General features: G+C 45.2%; 1 protein-coding gene across 2 annotated transcripts; it reads right to left on the bottom strand.

Moving 5' to 3' along the window:
* Positions 1–12,913, bottom strand: fscn2a (fascin actin-bundling protein 2a, retinal). Of its 2 annotated transcripts, XM_056288589.1 has the most exons (6): positions 12,091–12,913; positions 4,984–5,140; positions 4,709–4,868; positions 4,482–4,511; positions 3,546–3,756; positions 1–206 (listed from the first exon to the last, which is right to left on the bottom strand). In XM_056288589.1, exons 1-6 carry the CDS (start codon positions 12,911–12,913, stop codon positions 1–3), a joined length of 1,587 nt encoding a protein of 528 aa, XP_056144564.1. The 2 variants fall into 2 exon arrangements, with proteins under 2 accessions (XP_056144564.1, XP_056144565.1); XM_056288590.1 differs by lacking the exon at positions 4,482–4,511 and having other exon boundaries at positions 3,546–3,713; positions 4,747–4,868.
* Between the last annotated feature and the right edge of the window lie 8,112 nt (positions 12,914–21,025).

Genomic DNA, 21,025 nt, shown 5'->3' with positions numbered 1-21,025 from the left:
TCAGTACTCCCAGAGAGAAGACACGTCGACGACGGCACCATCGCCCTTCAACGTGCCCCCCTGGTCCCCACGCAGGTACTTGCCGTTGGAGCCCTTGATGCCGACCCGTCCGTGTTCCAGGAACTCCAGGAAAAAGTCCTCAGGCTTATCTCCGTCCGAGCACACCAGGCCGTTGCTGGAGATGTACCAGAACTTTCCACCCACACCTGGAGAGCGAGATTAGCACAAATAAATCTTTTTTCCCCCAAATGTACCCATCCAATTACCCCATTCTTCCGAGCCATCCCGGTCGCTGCTCCACCCCCTCTGCCGATCCTGGGAGGGCTGCAGACTACACGTCTCCTCTGATACATGTGGAGTCGCCAGCCGCTTATTTTCACCTGACAGTGAGAAGTTTTACCAGGGGGCCATAGCGCATGGGAGGATCACGCTATTACCCCCGGTTCCCCCTTCCCCCCATGAACAGGCACCCCGACCGACCAGAGGAGGCGCTAGTGCAGCAACCAGGACACATAGGACGCCCGACCAAGCCGGAGGTAACACAGGGATTTGAACTGGTGAACCCCGTGTTGGTAGGCAACGGAATAGACCGCTATGCTACCCGGACGCACTAGCACAATAAATCTTACATGAAAAAAGGACAGATAGCATCGTAGATGCGTGGCACAATGTGAATTTGCGGTCAACAGAAAGATACCGGATAATCGTGTTAAATGTGTAATTGGAAGTAGGCCTAGAATTGACTGCACATTTTCAATAGGGAGGGGAAGTGAGATCCTAAGGCCTCTAGTGATTGCATTCTTACCAAGGAAGAAACTTGATTTATTTCCCCATAAACCAATTTTTGGAAAATTATTACAAATCCATACTAGCATAGTTATTTAAATCACATGCCTTTTGGGGTATACACTGATGAGCCAAAACATTATGACCACTCACAGGTGAACTGAGTAACGTTAGTCATCTCCACTCAAGGGCACATGTCAAGGTCTGGGTAGATTAGATGGTAAGGCAACAATCAGTTCTCGTAGTCAACGTGCTGGATGCAGGAGAAATGGGCAGGAGTAAAGACCTGAACAACTTTGACAAGGGCCAAATTGTTATGGCCAGATGACTGGGTCAGAGCATCTCTGAAACGGCAAGGCTTGTGGGGTGCTCGCGGTCAGCAGTGATGAGTACCTACTGACAGTGGTATGAGGAGGGACAAACCACAAGCTGCTGACAGTCTGTTGGGCATCCAAGGCTCATCGATGCGTGAGGGCAACAAAGGCTATCCCATCTGGTCCGAACGTATGGGGCTGTGTAGCCACAAACTGGTCAGAGTGCTCATGACAATCCCTGTCCACCTTCAAAAGCACCTAAAATGAGCACGTGAGCATCAGAACTGGACCTTGGAGCAGTAGAAGAAGGTTGCCTGGTCCAGTGAGTTCTGTTTTGTTTTAGATCAGGCAGATGGCTGTGTAGGTGTGTGCCATTTAACTGGAGAAGTGGTGGCACCAAGATGCACTGTGGGAAGATGACAAGCCGGTGGAGGGAGTGTGATGCTCTGGGCAATGATCTGCTAGGAAATCCTGGGTCTGGCCATTCATGTGGTTGTCAATTTGACACGCGCCACCTACCTAAAAATCGTTGCAGACCAGGTACACCCCTTCATGGCAAGGGTATTCCCTGATGGCAGTGGCCTCTTTCACCAGGATAATGTGCCCTACCACACCGCACACATTGTCCAGGAAGGGTTTGAGGAACATGATAGTGTTCAAGGTCTTGCCCTGGCCTCCAAATACTCCAGATCTCAATCTGATCGAGCATCTGTGGGATGTGCTGGACCAACAAAGCTGATCCATGACGGCTCCACCTTGCACCTTACAGGACTTCAAGGATGTCCTGCTAATGTTTTTGCTGCTAGAGTCCATGCCTTGACACGAAGGAGCATCGACCCTACTCCGAGCTCCCTCCGGAGGTCTGAGCTCCTCACCCTATCTCTAAGGCTGAGCTCAGACACCCGACAGAGGAAACTCATTTCAGCCACTTGGATCCGCGGTCTCACCCTTTCGGTCACTACCCATAGCTCATGACCATAGGTGAGGGTTGGAACGAAGATTGACTGGTAAATTGAGAGCTTTGCCTTCTGGCTCAGCTCCCTCTTCACCACAACGGTCTGGTACAACATCCACATTACTGCTGATGCTGCACCAATTCGCCTGTCAATCTCCCGCTCCATCCTACCCTCACTCATGAACAAAACCCTGAGATACTTGGACTCCTTCACTTGAGGCAACAATTCATCCCCAACCCGGAGGGAGCAATCCGCCATGTTCCGGTCGAGAACCATGGCCTCAGACTTGGGGGGTGCTGACTCTCATCCCAGCCATCTCACACTCAGCTGCAAACCGCCCCAGTGCGCGCCGGAGGTCGCGTTCTGATGAAGCCAGCAAAACCACATCCTCTGCGAAGAGCAGAGATGCAATTCTGAGGTTCCCAAAACTGACACACTCCTCACCTTGGCTGTACGTTGAGATCCTGTCCATGAATATCACAAACAGAATTGGAGACAAGGGACAACCTTGGCCGAGTCGGTCACCCACCGAAAACGTGTTTGACTTTGTGCCGAGAATGTGGACACAGCTCTCACTTTGGTTATACAAGGACCAGATGGCTTGTAGCAACTGCCCCAGTACCCCATACTCCCGCAGTACCCCTCACAGAGTGCCCCGGGGTACACGGTCGTAAGCCTTCTGCAAGTCCACAAAACACATGTAGACTGGCTGGTAAAACTCCCATTCCTCCCTCAGCACTTGCAATGATATCACGTTTTACAACATTCCCGTGGGAGAGTCCAACCCATTTAGGTGGTAGCAATGCTACCACTAGAGGGCGACTCCATCGCTTGTCTTCCCTATTGACTAGCTAACATTACCTATAATTTACATAATATCCTGAATAGATGATAACTGACGTTGTAAAATAGATGCTTTAGCACCGGTTCAACAGACCTAAAGTTAACTCACCTGAATCATGTTTTTAGCTAACCATCAACCTTGAAAAGTAAACTGACACATCAGAAACACTTAAAATACTTTTATATTAAGATTAATTTGTATAAGCACATTAAAGGTGATAGAGAATGCCTATGTTGATGGCGTTTCTGTGAAATCCTACCATATATGAAATTATATTGGCAGTACCAAGTGACAGAATATGAGCAAGAGGGTAAGAAAGAATAGTGACGAGGGAGCAGAAAAAAAAGATATTTTGCCAATTTTCTAACCAACTAGGATTATAATGTGGATTAAAAAAAGCAATATCTGTAACATCCTACATTAGCATATATTTTGAAATGCATTTACTCATAAACAATTTTGGAAGGGTTGCAACACCCCTACCCCTAATCTATGCAGTTGGTATAGCTATATGTGAGACCAAATGTCAGTTCAAGCCAGTTTCAGGAGGTGCTTCATCACATCTAAAAACTAAACTGTTGAGCTAGCAGATCCTAGACAGATATAATTAAAAACAAACACACACACACACACGTAGACACTGACTTTTTATGTGATAAGCGCCGTCATTGAAGAGCAATAAGAAAATGTCGTAGACGGATCGGTTGACGTCCAGAGTGTTTGAGTTTTTGTGGTGGCACACGAAGCCATTTTCCCCCCGGAGAATCAGCATGGGCCGGTTAATTAGCTTCATCAGGAACAATTCATCAACGCCTGTAATGACGACACAATAACAGAGGGCAAAAGGTGATGATAGGTCCACCATATACAGATACATAACTGAAATGTTGTGAGTATTTTCAAGCAAATTGCCACCGTAACTCAGGGATGTGTACTGGCAAGGCCTTGGTGATACAGCTCGTATCACAATACAAGTGTCATGCTTCGATATATTGTGACATACAGTATCATGATACTGTGACCACCGCAGTACATTACAATATTCGGTCAACATTTTGGAAACATTTCAAAAAGAAAACTAATCAGGGTGTTCGGGTGGCGTGGCGGTCTGTTCCGTTGCCTACCAACACAGGGATCTTCGGTTCGAACCCCCGTGTTACCTACGGCTTGGTCGGGCCTCTCTACAGACACAATTGGCCGTGTCTGCGGGAGGGAAGCCGGATGTGGGTGTGTGTCCTGGTCGCTGCACTAGCGCCTCCTCTGGTCGGTCGGGGCGCCTGTTCAGGGGGGAGGGGGAACTGGGGGAAATAGCGTGATCCTCCCACGTGCTACGTCCCCCCGGCGAAACTCCTCACTGTCAGGTGAAAAGAAGCAGCTGGCGACTCCACATGTATCGGAGGAGACATGTGGTAGTCTGCAGCCCTCCCCGGATTAGCAGAGGGGGTGGAGCAGCATCCAGGACAGCTCGAAAGAGTGGGGTAATTGGCCAGGTACAATTGGGGAGGTAAAGGGGGGGACCCCCAAAAAAGAAAAAGAAAAAAAACTAATCAATATGCATAAAATCAGAGCAACCAGAGCCATTTTTAGTTTTTGCACTGGCCTACACCTCTGCTGCTGCTGCTGTTGTGGTTCTGTGCCGCCCTGTCACAGTACTGCAGCTGCCACCTAGTGGCGATGTAAGTAAACAACACAATGAAGTCTAGTCTCCTTGAGTGTTATCTTAAGAATCAATGCAGTATTTTTTGAAAATCGATACAATATTGTGAAAGATAGAAGTACTCAAGTACACTGATGTTTTCTTATACCACTATTGTGTCCGGGGAGCTGGGTATCTGAAAGCACTCACCCACTGTATCGCTGACTGCTGAGAGCTGCCCATTCTTTTTCGTGCACACATACTTTCCATTGCTCGCCTTGAATGTCACCCTTCGGTCTTGCCACTCAATGTCAAACATCGTGTTTGTCTCTCTGGATAGAAGGAAGCAGATGGGGATAATGTGGTGGTGTGAGACAGGTATGGGGGGAGGGGATGCTCACAAAAATAAGCATGGAAAGCTCAATATTGCAGCTAAGGGCCACTCACACTTCTGTGGCGGTGGACTGGATCTCCCCATGAGACACGAGTGTCCAGTAGGATCCTCCATTGGTCCTGAACATACACTTCTTGCTCTCCTTGTCTATCTCCATCTGGAAGGTTTCCATGTCCGTCTCCACATCCTGATTGGCTGAAATGCTAACTCCTAGCAATAAGTCAAGCAAAGACAGAGCTCAGTGGGGCAGTTGTTCATCAGACAACAAGAAATACAGACAGTACTATCTTGTCTTGTGTGCCTGCTCGGCATTGCCAAGGAGCCTTGCTCACACACTTAAAGACAACCAAGTCCTCTCTGTTTGTGCACAGCATAACACTTACAAAAACTGAGCTAATACTGTGAATACCATACATATGAATATTTTTCAACCACATTTTCTCAAACTGCCCAGGTTTCCTTTTTTGATCTGGGTCAGTCAGAAATCCTGGTTTAATCCCCAGGTCTCAGGGAGGGGAATAATTTGGTCCGATAGGAGGCTTTGGATTTATTACACACACACACACACAAAAGCCAGGAGGGTGTCACCACTTGGGGGTGACACAACATGCCTTTACTTTGCTCGGTGTGTTGGCCTTTGCACAGCTGTGCCCCGGGGCACCCTGCTGGGCAGATGAGCCCATCATTTGAGAGGATCATTATTACTGCAAATGCAACGGTACTTCAAACGATCACATATGTGACGACATATTGTCAAGTTCTCAGCTCCGCTTAGGATTGTGTGGTTGTACACTTGTTCTATTAGACATGCTCCACTATTCCTCTCACATGCTAATCTGTGTAAATAGTTGCAGCATAGCATTAAATTTGCCTTGTTTAAGCGATTTGAGAAGCATAATATATAACGGTTCTATACTTAAATGAGGGAAAGATAACCTGAACACCATAGCAGGGTTAACCAGAAGTTCAAATCAAAGCAAGTCTTTATTTTGAACATGTAAAATAAAATAAAAAAATGACCAAGCATAAATAACAAAAAAAACAAATGTTAAAAATAAAATCAGAAGAATTCTCAATAGGGAATCCAACAAATGATATATATGTTCGAAAAGGAGCAAGAGGAAGTTACTACCTGTAATTTCCTGCCCCCTCTCTAATTTAATAAACCTAAATAATAAACTTAGTTTTTCACATATCAGTTGATTTGATGAAGCAAGTTGATAAGTTGATGAATTATCATGATGAATTATTGTGACGAATTAATATTTTTCAACTTTTCTAATCTTTTTACCACCACGTTGTGTTCAGACTGAAGTTAACACCACTAGTCATACAGTTAAAATGTGGTACAAAAAAAACAGTTAATGCAGAAGAGGTGGTTTGAAAGCTGGAAACATCTATTATAACTAAGAATGCACTTTCCACATCATATATATAGTATAGTGTGTGTGTGTGTGTGAGAGAGAGAGAGAGAGAGAGAGAGAGAGAGAGAGAGAGAGAGAGAGAGAGAGAGAGAGAGAGAGAGAGAGAGAGAGAGAGAGATGTGGAAAATGCAGTCAGATGTACTGCCTGAAAAGTGTTTCTATAATTGACACACATTACAACACAAATGGGACAAAAGAAGAAGAAAATAATGCCCATGAAAGTCAACGCCTCGCTCCCTAGTAACAAAGGTTGGCAAGGCAACAAATAAAACATGGCTGGTCATTATGGTGGGGATTAGATGTACGGTTGGATTTTTCTTTTTTCCTTTTCCCAACCAGTCAGAGTGCTTGTGCGAAACCATTGGTAGTAAAACGAACCATTCAAGCCTGTTGTTAGAGGGCCTGGAGATGGAGCGATGACAATGGGATAAGATGATCAGCACAAAAGGAAGAGCACAAGAGAACACTGTTCTTTAATTGTCATATGGACACAAGGGTCAGGTAACATTAGTAATATTACACCAATAAGAATGTTAGAGCAGTTAAGAGACTGTCTTAGAGACAGACTGACTTATATATATATATATATATATATATATATAAAGCAAGAGTGTACGTTTGTACACTACCGTTCAAAAGTTTGGGATCACCCAAACAATTTCGTGTTTTCCATGAAAAGTCACACTTATTCACCACCATATGTTGTGAAATGAATAGAAAATAGAGTCAAGACATTGACAAGGTTAGAAATAATGATTTGTATTTGAAATAAGATTTTTTTTACATCAAACTTTGCTTTCGTCAAAGAATCCTCCATTTGCAGCAATTACAGCATTGCAGACCTTTGGCATTCTAGCTGTTAATTTGTTGAGATAATCTGGAGAAATTGCACCCCACGCTTCCAGAAGCAGCTCCCACAAGTTGGATTGGTTGGATGGGCACTTCTTTGAGCAGATTGAGTTTCTGGAGCATCACATTTGTGGGGTCAATTAAACGCTCAAAATGGCCAGAAAAAGAGAACTTTCATCTGAAACTCGACAGTCTATTCTTGTTCTTAGAAATGAAGGCTATTCCATGCGAGAAATTGCTAAGAAATTGAAGATTTCCTACACCGGTGTGTACTACTCCCTTCAGAGGACAGCACAAACAGGCTCTAACAGGTACTATTTAATGAAGATGCCAGTTGGGGACCTGTGAGGCGTCTGTTTCTCAAACTAGAGACTCTAATGTACTTATCTTCTTGCTCAGTTGTGCAACGCGGCCTCCCACTTCTTTTTCTACTCTGGTTAGAGCCTGTTTGTGCTGTCCTCTGAAGGGAGTAGTACACACCGGTGTAGGAAATCTTCAATTTCTTAGCAATTTCTCGCATGGAATAGCCTTCATTTCTAAGAACAAGAATAGACTGTCGAGTTTCAGATGAAAGTTCTCTTTTTCTGGCCACTTTGAGCGTTTAATTGACCCCACAAATGTGATGCTCCAGAAACTCAATCTGCTCAAAGAAGTGCCCATCCAACCAATCCAACTTGTGGGAGCTGCTTCTGGAAGCGTGGGGTGCAATTTCTCCAGATTACCTCAACAAATTAACAGCTAGAATGCCAAAGGTCTGCAATGCTGTAATTGCTGCAAATGGAGGATTCTTTGACGAAAGCAAAGTTTGATGTAAAAAAATCTTATTTCAAATACAAATCATTATTTCTAACCTTGTCAATGTCTTGACTCTATTTTCTATTCATTTCACAACATATGGTGGTGAATAAGTGTGACTTTTCATGGAAAACACAAAATTGTTTGGGTGATCCCAAACTTTTGAACGGTAGTGTATGTTCGCTTAAAACTCCAGAAATACTCATTGTAGAACAAAAAGAAAGGTATCTTTAGAATCAGCACTTTCCAATGATTGCACAGTTCGAAAAATATTTCAAAAACCAAGTAAACGTTCTGATTTATCTGCGAAAGAGGCATTCCAATGATGCTTTGTTGAGACTTCTGGCAAATCCTTCCAGTGGTCAAGGAAGGCACTACACCTAACATTGTCAAGGCTAGCCTGAAGGCACGCAATGTGGTCTACCCTGAGGCGCCTGAGCACTGAGCAATTAATACACACATTAGCAAAGAAGCTTGATGAATGGATTGAAAATTATGACTTTTGATCATTTTTGTTCATAAGATTTGTTTATTCAACATCATTTTATCACATGTATCATATCCTGAATTATCTTATATTTCATCATCTATTATATCGTGAAGATCAGATCGTGTTGGCTGTTTTGGTGTGAACATTTTCCCCGGGCCACGCCGGGTACCTCTGCTAGTTGATAATATAATGATTTATAGTATTAAGGGGATTTTTCCCCTCTGGAGTTCAAGGCTTGGAATACAAGTACCGATAGTGAAATGTGAGTTTTATACACACCTTCAGGGTTGTAAAATTTACGAACCACAGATGATGGCCAGTTTTAAAGGCTGCACGATTCCCTCAAATGGAGCCAATAATTATCAATACCGAATTTGCTAAATGTAAAAGAAATAAATGTTTATGTAATGAGATTACAGCCACGATTGGGATCAAGTGTAGACATTAGACTTGAAATTGCTGGGATCCCCAAACGCTGGCATTTGACTGTGGACCCCTTTGGGCTGCACAGTGGCCCAGTGGTTAGCGTTGTCGCCTCACAACAAGAAGGTCCTGGGTTCGAACCCCGGGGTTACACAACCTTAGGGGGGTCATCCCAGGTCGTCCTCTGTGTGGAGTTTGCATGTTCTCCCTGTGTCTGCGGTGGGTTTTCTCCGGGTGCTCCGGTTTCCCCACCATCAAAGGAAACATGAATGTTAGGGTTTATACTCCTGTCTGTGTCCCTGACCAAGGCAACAGGAAAAGAACTGGAGTTGGTTCCTGGGCGCAGCATGAAGGCGGCAACCCACTGCTCCTAGCTACACAGATCACAGCTAGGCTGGGTTAATTTGCAGTAACTGAATCTCCCCAAAGGGATTAATAAAAGAAACTTAAATTTGTGTAGAAAAACAACCAAGGTGAAGAATTCCTTGTTTCTGGTTTTGCTCTTTAGAGTTCCCTAATGACTACCAGGTATTCCCAGACTCAATTTTGATAGCCACCATTTCGAAATACACATTGGGACTTGGGTATCCTGTTTTACATATAGGAGCCCTGGTTTACCAAACAAAGTCTTAAACATTTACACTGGCAGCAACACATTTGGTTGAAATAGTGTCCGTTTTTTCTTATGAGACCTGACCTCCCTGACTTGAGCACCTGCAGCCAGTCAAGCATCCCATTAATCCACATGCCTTAACTGTCTGGTGGAGTGGGTCGGTGGTGGAGAATACATGGACACTTATAACCGACGGTGTCTGCTGTGCAGGAGTTCAAATTAGATGCTACAGAAATATCCTTCAACCTTTCTCTTAAGCCTGTTACAGCCCTAATCCCCCGCAGCCACCCCTCCACCCAGCCTGCTCATTTGCTTGCTGTAATTCCCTCAGTGGTGAAATGCAAATCTGCACCACAGGGCCCACTAAGCAGCTTTCAGTGCCGTGTTCCTTAAAAAAAATAACAAAGAAAAAGTGCAGCTACCACGACGCAACACGGTTCAAATGAGATGGCCTAGATTTTGCGACTGGTTTCCCTGGTTGACCCGGAAGTGGATGTTTTTCAGTTCAGAATTCGATACATGTATGACTAGCAAACCGCACATATTACTCCATTCATGTTATCGTTCACATTACAGCTCAAATACATCTAACAGAGTCTGCACCTGATCTTTTTTGTGTCAATTAAATGGCGCAAATGTCCCTCGATCAAGCCCGGTTGGACTTTTTCTGAGTTCAAATCCAATTTCATAGCTTGACAAAGGAAAACTACTGCAGGTGCTGATTCTCTCCCCCATTAGAGATGAATTGTTGGTCTGTTTGCTTGTGTGTTTCACAGAGCAGGTTGTCATGCCCGTTATTTTGATGGCTGACCTTTGCAACTGGCCCCATCTGGTAATGCCAAGTCATAGGTCCCCTCCGGCTGCCCCCCCCTCCCTACTTTAAAAGCCAGCTATGTGTATACAGTCCACGGCTCAGATCTCCATTAGGAGCACGTCATTCGGAGGACTTTATTCTCACTGTGTGGACGGATGCGGGAGAGCCGCTGTCATACTAACTACAGCTGAAGGTCTGATGCTCGGGGATGGTAATTAAATGACATCCACGGGACACAAGTCTGCCCTGGAGTCATCTGCACTCTGCTTAATCTGCAACGGACTCACAGTGGAAATGACAAAGTCCATTACCATGATTACCACCTCAGTATAGCTGTTAACCCCCTTACTGATTGAAGCATATAGGCAAGAGAGCCAAGGCTCCTTCCTCAGCCGTGACATTACACTTCTTTGTCTGGCATTTTACTGTAAAGATGGAGGGACTTTTTTTACTGGTGATTGTAAGATAACGCCAATCGCTCGTTTCTATGGGGAGTTTAATACATGTGTTTTTGGTATAAGCTGAAGCTGTGTGGCCAAAGGGCTGGGTGGGGGAGGGACTGTATGTTGCTTATGCTGTATTTCTTTCCCCATTACCCAAATATTTTAAGATTTATCACAGCTGTGCAACGGTGCCAACGATGAAAATATCTGATATTTCACACAACACACTAACACTGTTTTACTTCTGCTAGATGATGCCACTATACAAGCCTTCCACTTAACTGCTTATGTAACCCCCCCTGTGCCCCATCCTGGCAACTGCTACCCAGGTTTGGTGCTTAAGTAGCTCTCCGAAAACACCAAATGCATGAGCAGGACCAACACTTGGAACCCAACCAAACCAAAACTAATGGAGATGAGACTGGAGAGTCTCCCGCTGGACAAATGGACTACTGAACTGGACAGCAGACCACAGAACTGACCAACAGCCGCCTTATCCGGAGACTTCTGAAGGACTTCAGAGCCAAGTACTTCACTGGGAAGTATTGCACTGTTACACAACAGGCTGCTGAACAATCAATTACTTTCTTAAGAGGGCTGAAAGAATAAAAAGGAAAATTGAGGTAGCTCGCTGACTGTCATCATTTTACATGGTGACGTTGATTATGTTCTGCACTGTTTTGTGCCAAAAATTCAACACTTAACACTTTTTTTCTTCTTTGCAAGGAGACTGGAAGTGGCTTTACATCTTGCTTATAATGAGAGGGTAAATTACAAAAGGGCTATTAGGTTGACATACTCGGTGAATACAAGAGTATGCTAGTGAATCAAACTGTTATGTGCGCTATTTTTTTTTTGAAGAAGAAGAAGAAGATGCATTACAGATGTTATTTTCATAATGCTCTGGGTAAGAGCAAACAGTTATTCACCATATATGGCACCAATGAATTCAACAGAAACACCTTCCAGAAGGCCAGACCTGGGTACATCCTCAGCGGTGATATTGCACTATCAAAAACGTTAACACTTTGAGAATATTCAATGGAAAATGTTCAAAAAGTTGTTTTCATTCTTTGCAAACCTCTTCCAGCAAATCAATGGCGAGAAGCCATGCTTGCAGCCAAACCCTCGATTCTTTTACACTTAGAAGCAAGAATGTGAGCACAGCAATCCAGTCCATTATTTATATGAGACTACCCAATACTTCAATTATAAAAGTCTCCCTTCTCGCTGTGTGATAAGAGAGACAAGTTATAACAGCAAACACACATGTGCCCTTTGTCTCACCACTGCAGTGTAGGCTGATTACCTTGCTTGACAGAGACAAATCTTTTGTTGGCAGCCTGGAAAATTACTTGTGGATGACTTTCTTCTAGGTCAAACAGCTCATCCTTTCCAGGCTTGGAGCAGCGGCCAGAGCGCAGCGTGCCCGTGGGCCCCATCGGAGTCAGGTATCTCCCATCACAGTCCTTGAAGGCCAGCTTGCCAGATTTGAGCTCCAGGGTGAAGGCGGTGGTAGCCACGTTCTCCTTCACCAGTTTACCGTCGTTGTTGAGGAAGCGGCTGTCGCAGGTCTTCAAACTATACTTGCCCTCCGTGTAGACCAGGGTGACCAGGGAGTCCACTCCCCAGGGAATGTTGCTGTCCACCGAGATCTCGCCATCCGAGGCGGACAGGTGGGCATAGCGCTTTCGTGCCACGCTGAGCAGGCTGGCCTGCGGGTGGAGGGCCAAGTGGACGGCCCACAACTCCGGCTCCCCGATGGCTTGGGAGAAGCAGGATAGGTAGTCGGCGGAGCCTCCAAAGTAGCGCAGGTAAGGCTCTGACTGGAGGGCCCAGCGGCCGTCCGACTGGGGCACAATGAGGAAGCGGCAGTCAGAGTCGGGCTTCTCTGCTCCGCAGATGACCTTCCCGTCCTTGTCAGAGGCCAGGTATCGCCCCAGATGGCTGCGGAGGAACACCACCTGTCCGTCCTGGTCGTTCTGCTCCAAGGTCCAGATCTGTTTCTTCTTCATGCTGGTGGCCGAGGCGTTCACCTTGAAGCCGAAGGCCTCGGCCGTCAGGTAGCGGTTCTCATGGTTGATGAGGCCAAACTGCAGCTTCAGGGCATTGTTAATTCCGTTTGTGGGCATGCTTAATCTGTCTGCGCGTTGAGATCCCCAGTGAACAGGTGCCGGACCAAACAAGGGGAAGGGTAGAGGGGGGGGGGGAGAAACACGGGCAGGAGAAATAAAAAAAAGTGAAGCGTTGGATTTCGCTCTCTTCTTTCTTGCAAGCTGTAAATTGGCTTCACTTATCTCCCCGAATGGAGGTGTTCAGTATTCCTCTGTTGTAGCGCTCACTCCCTCTCATCCCCACAGGGCTCGCTCGGCCACTTGCTCTCCGTTCCCTAATCAGTTGGGATTAGCATCAGCAGGACACAGCACCTCAATCCAACAAGCCGCTGACGTCACATGCCAATGCACCAGCCCCAACTCTCCCTCCCTCCGTCTCTATTTTTTTTCTTCTTCCTTTTACTCGCTCAGAGGGACTCGATTTTCTATCTGTTTCGCATCTTCCTCCGCTCTGCTGTCTCGCTCCGTTCTCCGTTTTATAAATCCACCCCTCCCATCCCTCCCTCCTCTTCCTGCAACCGACACTGACACTCTCATTTGTCTGGTCCGGTCTCTATTGGCCGTTGCTCACATATTTAGGCCCATATACTACTAAGCATGCCATCCAAACCCAGGATTATCCAAGCCCTGATCTTCTGGTGAGCCACGTCCTATTTGGAAATGATCCAGAGGGTAAAGGTGCTTCGGGCTGCTCCCGGTGGCTCCTCACTTTTCAAACAAGCTACGTCCAAGACCAACTGAGTTTTCAAAAGGTCAATCCCCTCGACCATGAGCACAACTTGTGTCCCAACGTTTCCTGCCTATACATAAGCCCTCCTCGTGCCAAGGCCTTCAGGCAAAGATTTGAGTCCCACCATAAATGAGGCTTTCACATTCACTTTGTTGTTGACTGACTATTTAGAAGAAGGTCTATATGTTGAAGTCCCAAAAGCTTCCTTGTGTTTATTTATGAAAAGGCACCTATGTATGTCCCTGTTGCTGCCCAAGAGCAGCAAGTGTTTGTTCCAGATTGTTCTTTTAAAGACACTTGGCTTAGAGTAATACCCTCTCAAACACATTTGAATGTGCTTGGAAATCACACATTTGCGTTCCCCCGACTTGAAAAGCCTTTTTTCCCCTCCCTGACTCTCATCCGACTCCACCCTTTCTTCATTCACGTTCTTTCTGATTCTCCCTCAGCAGCCCTCGTGTCAGTCTGTCAGCCACAGATGGAGAGGACAGGACTCCATGCTCCATGACCTTTGTCATGGCACAAACCCAGATCAACCCTTGTAAGAGCATTAAAGACCTCCTTTGCTAGGGTTCCTGGTGTATGGAAAGTAAACTTGTGCAAAGCAGCATTGGATACAGGCCCATCCACAGACATGGCTGGGCCCCTGAAAAGGTCCAGGGAATACCCCCACCCACCCCCCCGCAAATCTGCTTTACTCATATCAACACATGCTCATGTCATGCTCTCTCTCTCTCTCTCTCTCTCTCTCTCTCTCTCTCCTACAAAACAAATACAATGAAAACTGAGAGAGACTTAGCAACGGGGGCTACACACACACACACACACACACACACACACACACACAACACCTGCCTAAAGTGCCTTCAGGTGCCTGCTATATGTGGTCCAGGTTTCTGACCCATACAGTAGAAACCTGGACCACATATAGCTGGCACCTGAAGGCACTCGAGGCGGAGATGTGTGTGTGTGTGTGTGTGTGTGTGTGTGTGTGTGTAGCCCCCGTTGCTAAGTCTCTCTCAGTTTTCATTGTATTTGTTTTGTAAGAGAGAGAGAGAGAGAGAGAGAGAGAGAGAGAGAGAGAGAGAGAGAGAGAGAGAGAGAGAGAGAGAGAGAGCGAGCATGACATGAGCATGTGTTGATATGAGTAAAGCAGATATTTGGGGGGGGGGGCATTCACACACACACACACACACACACACACACACCATAATAGAAGTCTCTGACACACTTAATCACACCAAGGTCAACAAAGCTCTGCTACACTTACACCACACATTTCCCAGTGGAAATGCAATTTCTGACCTTACGGCTTCATCTTACACAGCCATCTTCCTCGTCTTACTGGGTGCTAAGTCCTCTATATGTCTTTAAAGTCCCTCGCTTTAGTCAGTTCACACTCAATAACCATTATTATGACTTATATTTAGGATGAACATCCTAAAGATAAGTTTGTAAACATTTAAAAAGTTCGTTTGCTCTCCTCCCTCCCTTTGCAGGTTTTACTTCAAACATACCGTGTCCCTGTAATGGCGACAGGCGTGGGTGCAAGTCCACGAACACTGGGATGGCACCGAGCGCTTTGCCTGCGCCCCCGTCCACAGGTCAGTGGTTGTGTCAGGAAGGGCACCCGGCGTAACACTTTGCCACGTCACTATGCGGACTGACAGGACCGCCATTGGAGCTGCGCCCTCACAGAGTACCGGCGGAAACTATCACGTCCGCTGCGGCGACCCCTGGGAAACAGGAAACAAGCCGAAAGAAGAAGAAGAAGACATTTAGGATGGACACGATTACTGCTGGCCTCCATGGCTCCCTCTAGCGGTCCGGCCCCTGAAAGCTTTCATCTCCCCCCCCCCCCCCCGTTATGGGCGGCCCTTACTGCAGTGGTTCTCAACCTTTTTGGGGTCCTGGACCCCCTGCGTATTTTTGATCTACCCTGAGGACCCCTCCACCTGATCTTGGGGGAGGGGGGTTGCAATTTGATAGAAACAGTAGAAACTGCATTTTAAATGGCATTATAGCATTTATTCACTCTTTGGGGCAAAAATAAGAGCTTTCAGTTGTAACTTAGATATAGTTAACAAAACAGAATTCTTATGCAGTAACTTTCAGATATATGTAACAAAACAGAATTCTTATGCAGTAACTTTCAGATATATGTAACAAAACAGAATTCTTATGCAGTAACTTTCAGATATATGTAGCAAAACAGAATATGTATTCAGTAACTTTCAGATATATGTAACAAAACAGAATATGTATTCAGTAACTTTCAGATATATGTAACAAAACAGAATATGTATTCAGTAACTTTCAGATATATGTAACAAAACAGAATATGTGTTCAGTAACTTTCAGATATATGTAACAACAGAATTTTTATGCAGTAACTTTTAACAATGCAAACGGGAGCGAGATCTCCTATTAAAATACAATAAATTACACTTGTGAAACAGATGTAATTAGAGAAAAAAGTCCTGTTACCCTTTATAGTTTAGGCAGATAAAGGTCTCAGTCACATTTGAGTAAAATAATCCTATTTCTATAAATGTCATAGGATCTTTTTTTTAAAGATATTTTATTTTCACTGACCCCTTGCAATTACACCACGGACCACTAGGGGGCCGCGGACCCCCGGTTGAGAAACACTGCCTTACTGGATACCCCTATCAAAGTCACGAGAGCATGGCGTCCACATGAGGAGTTGTACCAATCAGAGACAAAAGCTTGAAAAATGAAACAAAATAAAACAAAACAAAGCAAATCTTCCTCGTGCCTCATTGTTAGCAGGGTAGCGGTCTCTGTTTATCGGGAGAGATAGGGTGATTGGCATTGCAGGGAGAACATGTAGTACTCAAACGCTGTGTGCAAACACGTGTATGTGGTATACACATAGTGTGTGTGTGTGAACACGGTGCCTGCAACCCTAAATGATTTTGTAAAAAAAAAAAGAAAAAAAGAAGTCGTGCTTAAAAGGAGATTGAAGTCAGTCTTCGTGCAGCATCTCCAATGTTGCACAGCATCAAGAATCAGTGACGCTTATCCCACGTCTGCAAATCAAAAGCAAGCACACACACCCCCCCCCCCCTCTGCATGGATGTACAGGACATACTGTTCCATACACTGGAAATACTAATGCACAGCTCGTTCAGCTTTTGAATTTGCGTTCGGCTTGAGCGGGGAAAAAAAGTAAATTGTCTCGAGACATGTGCAGAAATCTGCTGATATTTGTATGTCAGTAATACTGCGAATCCAGCCCCCAGAAAAATAAATTTGTGTAGAATGAAACAACCGTCACATTCAGGTTTTGTACACTTCCAAGCTCATCTGTCATCTGCCAAACCCCCCCCCCCCCCCGGTGGACCTCGCATGCACGGGACATATGTACCATTCCTACATCCTGCCCCACCCCACTCTGTATATTGACTAAGCTATTTCAGTCGCTCCGCCTGCCTAAACACACACACACACACACACACACACACACACACACACACACACACACACACACACACACACACACACACACACGCCTCTAAAACAAACCTACACAGCGGTTGCATGGCTTTGTTGTGTGCAGCACGATACAGGATCATTTATTTAAGTCTGGGATTGGAAGTAGTACTATTGGAAGTAGTACTATTGGAAGTAGTTCTATTGGAAGTAGTACTATTGGAAGTAGTACTATTGGAAGTAGCTCTATTGGAAGTAGTTCTATTGGAAGTAGCTCTATTGGAAGTAGTACTATTGGAAGTAGTTCTATTGGAAGTAGTTCTATTGGAAGTAGTTCTATTGGAAGTAGTACTATTAGAAGTAGTTCTATTGGAAGTAGTACTATTGGAAGTAGTTCTACTGGAAGTAGTACTATTGGAAGTAGTACTATTGGAAGTACTTCTATTGGAAGTAGTACTATTGGAAGTAGTACTATTGGAAGTAATTCTATAGGAAGTAGTACTATTGGAAGTAGTTCTATTGGAAGTAGTACTACTGGAAGTAGTTCTATTGGAAGTAGTACTATTGGAAGCAGTTCTATTGGAAGTAGTTCTATTGGAAGTAGTACTATTGGAAGTAATTCTATTGGAAGTAGTACTATTGGAAGTAATTCTATTGGAAGTAGTACTATTGGAAGTAGTACTATTGGAAGTAGTACTATTGGTACTGCACATGTTTATCTGAGCTGCAAGAGATGCTTTTGTGCACCGGTTAAACAGACCTAAAGTTGGTTTGTGTAACTTACACATTTAGCTAACTGATGATAACCCAGAAAAGCAAGCTGACACGTCAGAAATATTATAACATTTTCCCTAAAACGGCTGATTTGTTTGAGCACGTTGGATGGATGGATGGATGGATGGATGGATGGATGGATATTAAGTTAACCTCTATTTTGTCATGAACTACTTTTCATCAATTTTCCCATGTTTAATTTGGATCCAAAACACAACAAAAAACAACCCACAGCTTTCTGTGTTGTCTCTCCTACTCTGCATGGTGCAGAGACCCCCTTGCCGGGTGCTTGGCTCCTTCCATCGGAGGGCGGGCATCATATTCACACGGACATTATGGACGGTAGTCAAAAGTAAAGGGGTGATCGAGCACCATGCAAATCCCTTACACACTGACCTTTACGCCTGATTTTTCCTCAACTGTCCATCCTGAATAGATAACCTGCTGTCGACAGCGAGTTGTGAAGGAGACGGAGTGTGTGCAGCCTGGTTATAATATAGTGTGTGTGTGTGTGTGTGTGTGTGTGTGTGTGTGTGTGTGTGTGTGTGTGTGTGTGTGTGTGTGTGTGTGTGTGTGTGTGTGTGTGTGTCTCTCATGTGGTACACAGCTGGCTCCGTTACGTGTTGTATGAATAGGAAGGGATCTGTTCTGCTCCAACCTCCGCTCCCTCCTCCTAAGTTGAGGGTATAAGACAGAACTTTTTCACCCGTCACCAATGTGGTCGTGTTAGGCCACGAAGTGCATGCTGGGTGGACCTCAGCCTGCACTGCTTTTCATGTCAGTGCTGTTCGGATGACAGGCGAGGGCCCAGCCCTGGCACACGAATGGCTTGTATTCTTGGAGACGAGTGGGATATGATTAGCCGGTCTGACATATTCTTTTCTTCTTTTTTGGTGATCCACCCACCCCCCCCCCAATTGTACTTGGCTAATTACCCCATGGCCTGTTCGCTGTGCCGCCCCTCTGCCCATCCGGGGAGGGCTGCAGACTACCACATGCCTCCTCCCATACACGTGGAGTCACCAGCCGCTTCTTTCCACCTGACAGTGAGGCGTTTCACCAGGGGGACGTAGCAGGGGGGAGGATGACGCCATTCCCCCCAGTTCCCCCTCCCCCCTGAACAGGCGCCCCGACCGACCAGAGGAGGCGCTAGTGCAGTGGAGGTAACACGGGGATTCGAACCGGCGATCCCCGTGTTGGTAGGCAACGGTGGTGGTAGTTTGACCCAGGGAGTTCAAACTAGGGTTCTCCAGGCAAACCTGACTGCAGAACAGTTGCAGCCCCCTTGTTTGTTTGTTTGTTTGTTTGTTTTTCCGAATTCAAAAAGTTATAATAGTAGTTATAAAACAGTTATAACAACTTCTACTATATAGTTGTTGCTATAAATAGCACTTGATGAATAGTAGCTATAACAATAACTGTAGTCATAACTATACTTTACAACTATGAAAAAAAGCTACACAAACAAAAGTGTGTTGCTGTATTTCTGGCCATGTATTACTGTATATTACACACGTCACTCCATCAGTCGGTCTTGGGAAGCCTACGTCAGTCAAAAGGCAATGGTGGGAGTACTTATAGTGGACAATTCAAACGTTTTGTGGTCAAAGTACGACAACACAACCTTTAACGGTGCTAACACAACCACAAGAGCTCATCCTTGCTGAGCCGTACTTTGGGCCTCCAGTATGTTTGTTTTTGGGGGTTTTTTTAAAGCCAATTGATTTTGACATTGTATTTTTACAACTGCAAGAATACAATAAGGTGTCCGGGTGGTGTAGCACTCTATTCCGTTGCTGGTTCGAATCCCCATGTTACCTCCGGCTTAGTCGGGTGACACAACTGGTCGTGTCAGCGAATGTGTTCTCTGCATTGAACCCATCCTATTGTATAGGAGCAGTGGGCAGCTGCAGCGCCCGGGGACCAACTCCAGTATTTCTTTCCATTGCCTTGCTCAGGGGCACAGACAGGAGTATTAACCCTAACATGCATGTCTTTTTGACGGTGGGAGGAAACCGGAGCACCCGGAGGAAACCCACGCAGACACGGGGAGAACATGCAAACTCCACACAGAAAGGACCTGGGACGGCCTGGGGTTCGAACCCAGGACCTTCTTGCTGTGAAGTAACAGTGCTAACCACTAGGCCACCATGCTGTGATAATCATCTACTTCCTGCAGTAAAGCTAACGCGGCTTATGACAAGACGGCCCTCACTTGAGTTCATAGCAGCAGTAAGCACGGGTTCACGTTGGATCTGAGATAGAAATGCTAAAATTCAGGAAAGTCAGGTGGCGAGTACGCTGCTACACTCAGCACTGAATTTATCTGAGTAAAGCTCTATAAGTGTGTGAACAATCTCGACCTAGAGCGTTGTTCTTAGCCTACAGTTGGTTACGGTTATCTGTGAAAGCTATTAAATTCCCCCATGGCAAGAACAACTGATATTCTGTCTGTGACCAGTAATCACTATAGCAAATGGTTTAGCAATGAGTATGGCCAGCGCTGCCTCACTATAAATAGATTGCTTATACTGTACTTGTAATCCAACTGATAGGACTCATAATCAGCTCCTTGGATGAGAATCTGTTTATCCTCCCATGTGAAATACATTGCAGGGTGAAATCCTCTTACTCCAAGCAAATGTTGGATTGTGTCTCTGTTATTCTGTTATGTACTGGGCCTTCAGACAGTATTCACCCCCGTCTTCACATTTTGTTCCCGTTACACCTCAAAACTGTAACGCACTGATTTGTATTTCTTCCTTCATTAACACACTAGCAGAGGTACCCGGCGTTGCCCGGGGAAATGTTGTCACCACAAACAGCCAACACGATATGCCGCCACCGCCGCTGCCACAAAATAAACTCAATTTTGCAAATAAATCAAATTGTTTACCTGCTTTTTCAAATATTTTTCGAACTGTGCAATCCTTGGAAAGTGCTGATTCTAAAGATACCTTTCTTTTTGTTCTACAATGAGTATTTCTGGAGTTTTAAGCAAACATACAAACATACACTCTTGCTTTATATATATATAGAGAGAGAGAGAGAGAGAGAGAGAGAGAGAGAGAGAGAGAGAGAGAGAGAGAGAGAGAGAGAGAGAGAGAGAGAGAGAGAGAGAGAGAGAGATTCAAAACATTTGTGAAGCAAGAAATATTTCTTTTTTATTT

This window comes from Lampris incognitus, chromosome 10 (genome assembly GCF_029633865.1).
Source record: "Lampris incognitus isolate fLamInc1 chromosome 10, fLamInc1.hap2, whole genome shotgun sequence".
NCBI lineage: Eukaryota > Metazoa > Chordata > Actinopteri > Lampriformes > Lampridae > Lampris > Lampris incognitus.
The sequence above is the reverse complement of the archived record's forward strand: the minus strand, read 5'-3'. Positions and strand labels throughout refer to the sequence as shown.

What these genes read in the sequence shown, in the direction of transcription:
- fscn2a (XM_056288589.1), bottom strand. Translation starts at nt 12,913, where the DNA reads ATGCCCACAAACGGAATTAACAATGCCCTGAAGCTGCAGTTTGGCCTC. An exon ending in GGCCAGTGCAAAAACTAAAA is followed by an intron (nt 3,757 to 4,481) that starts ATGGCTCTGGTT and finishes TATATGGTGGAC; the next exon opens with CTATCATCACCTTTTGCCCT. An exon ending in CGGCGCTTATCACATAAAAA is followed by an intron (nt 207 to 3,545) that starts GTCAGTGTCTAC and finishes CTCGCTCTCCAG; the next exon opens with GTGTGGGTGGAAAGTTCTGG.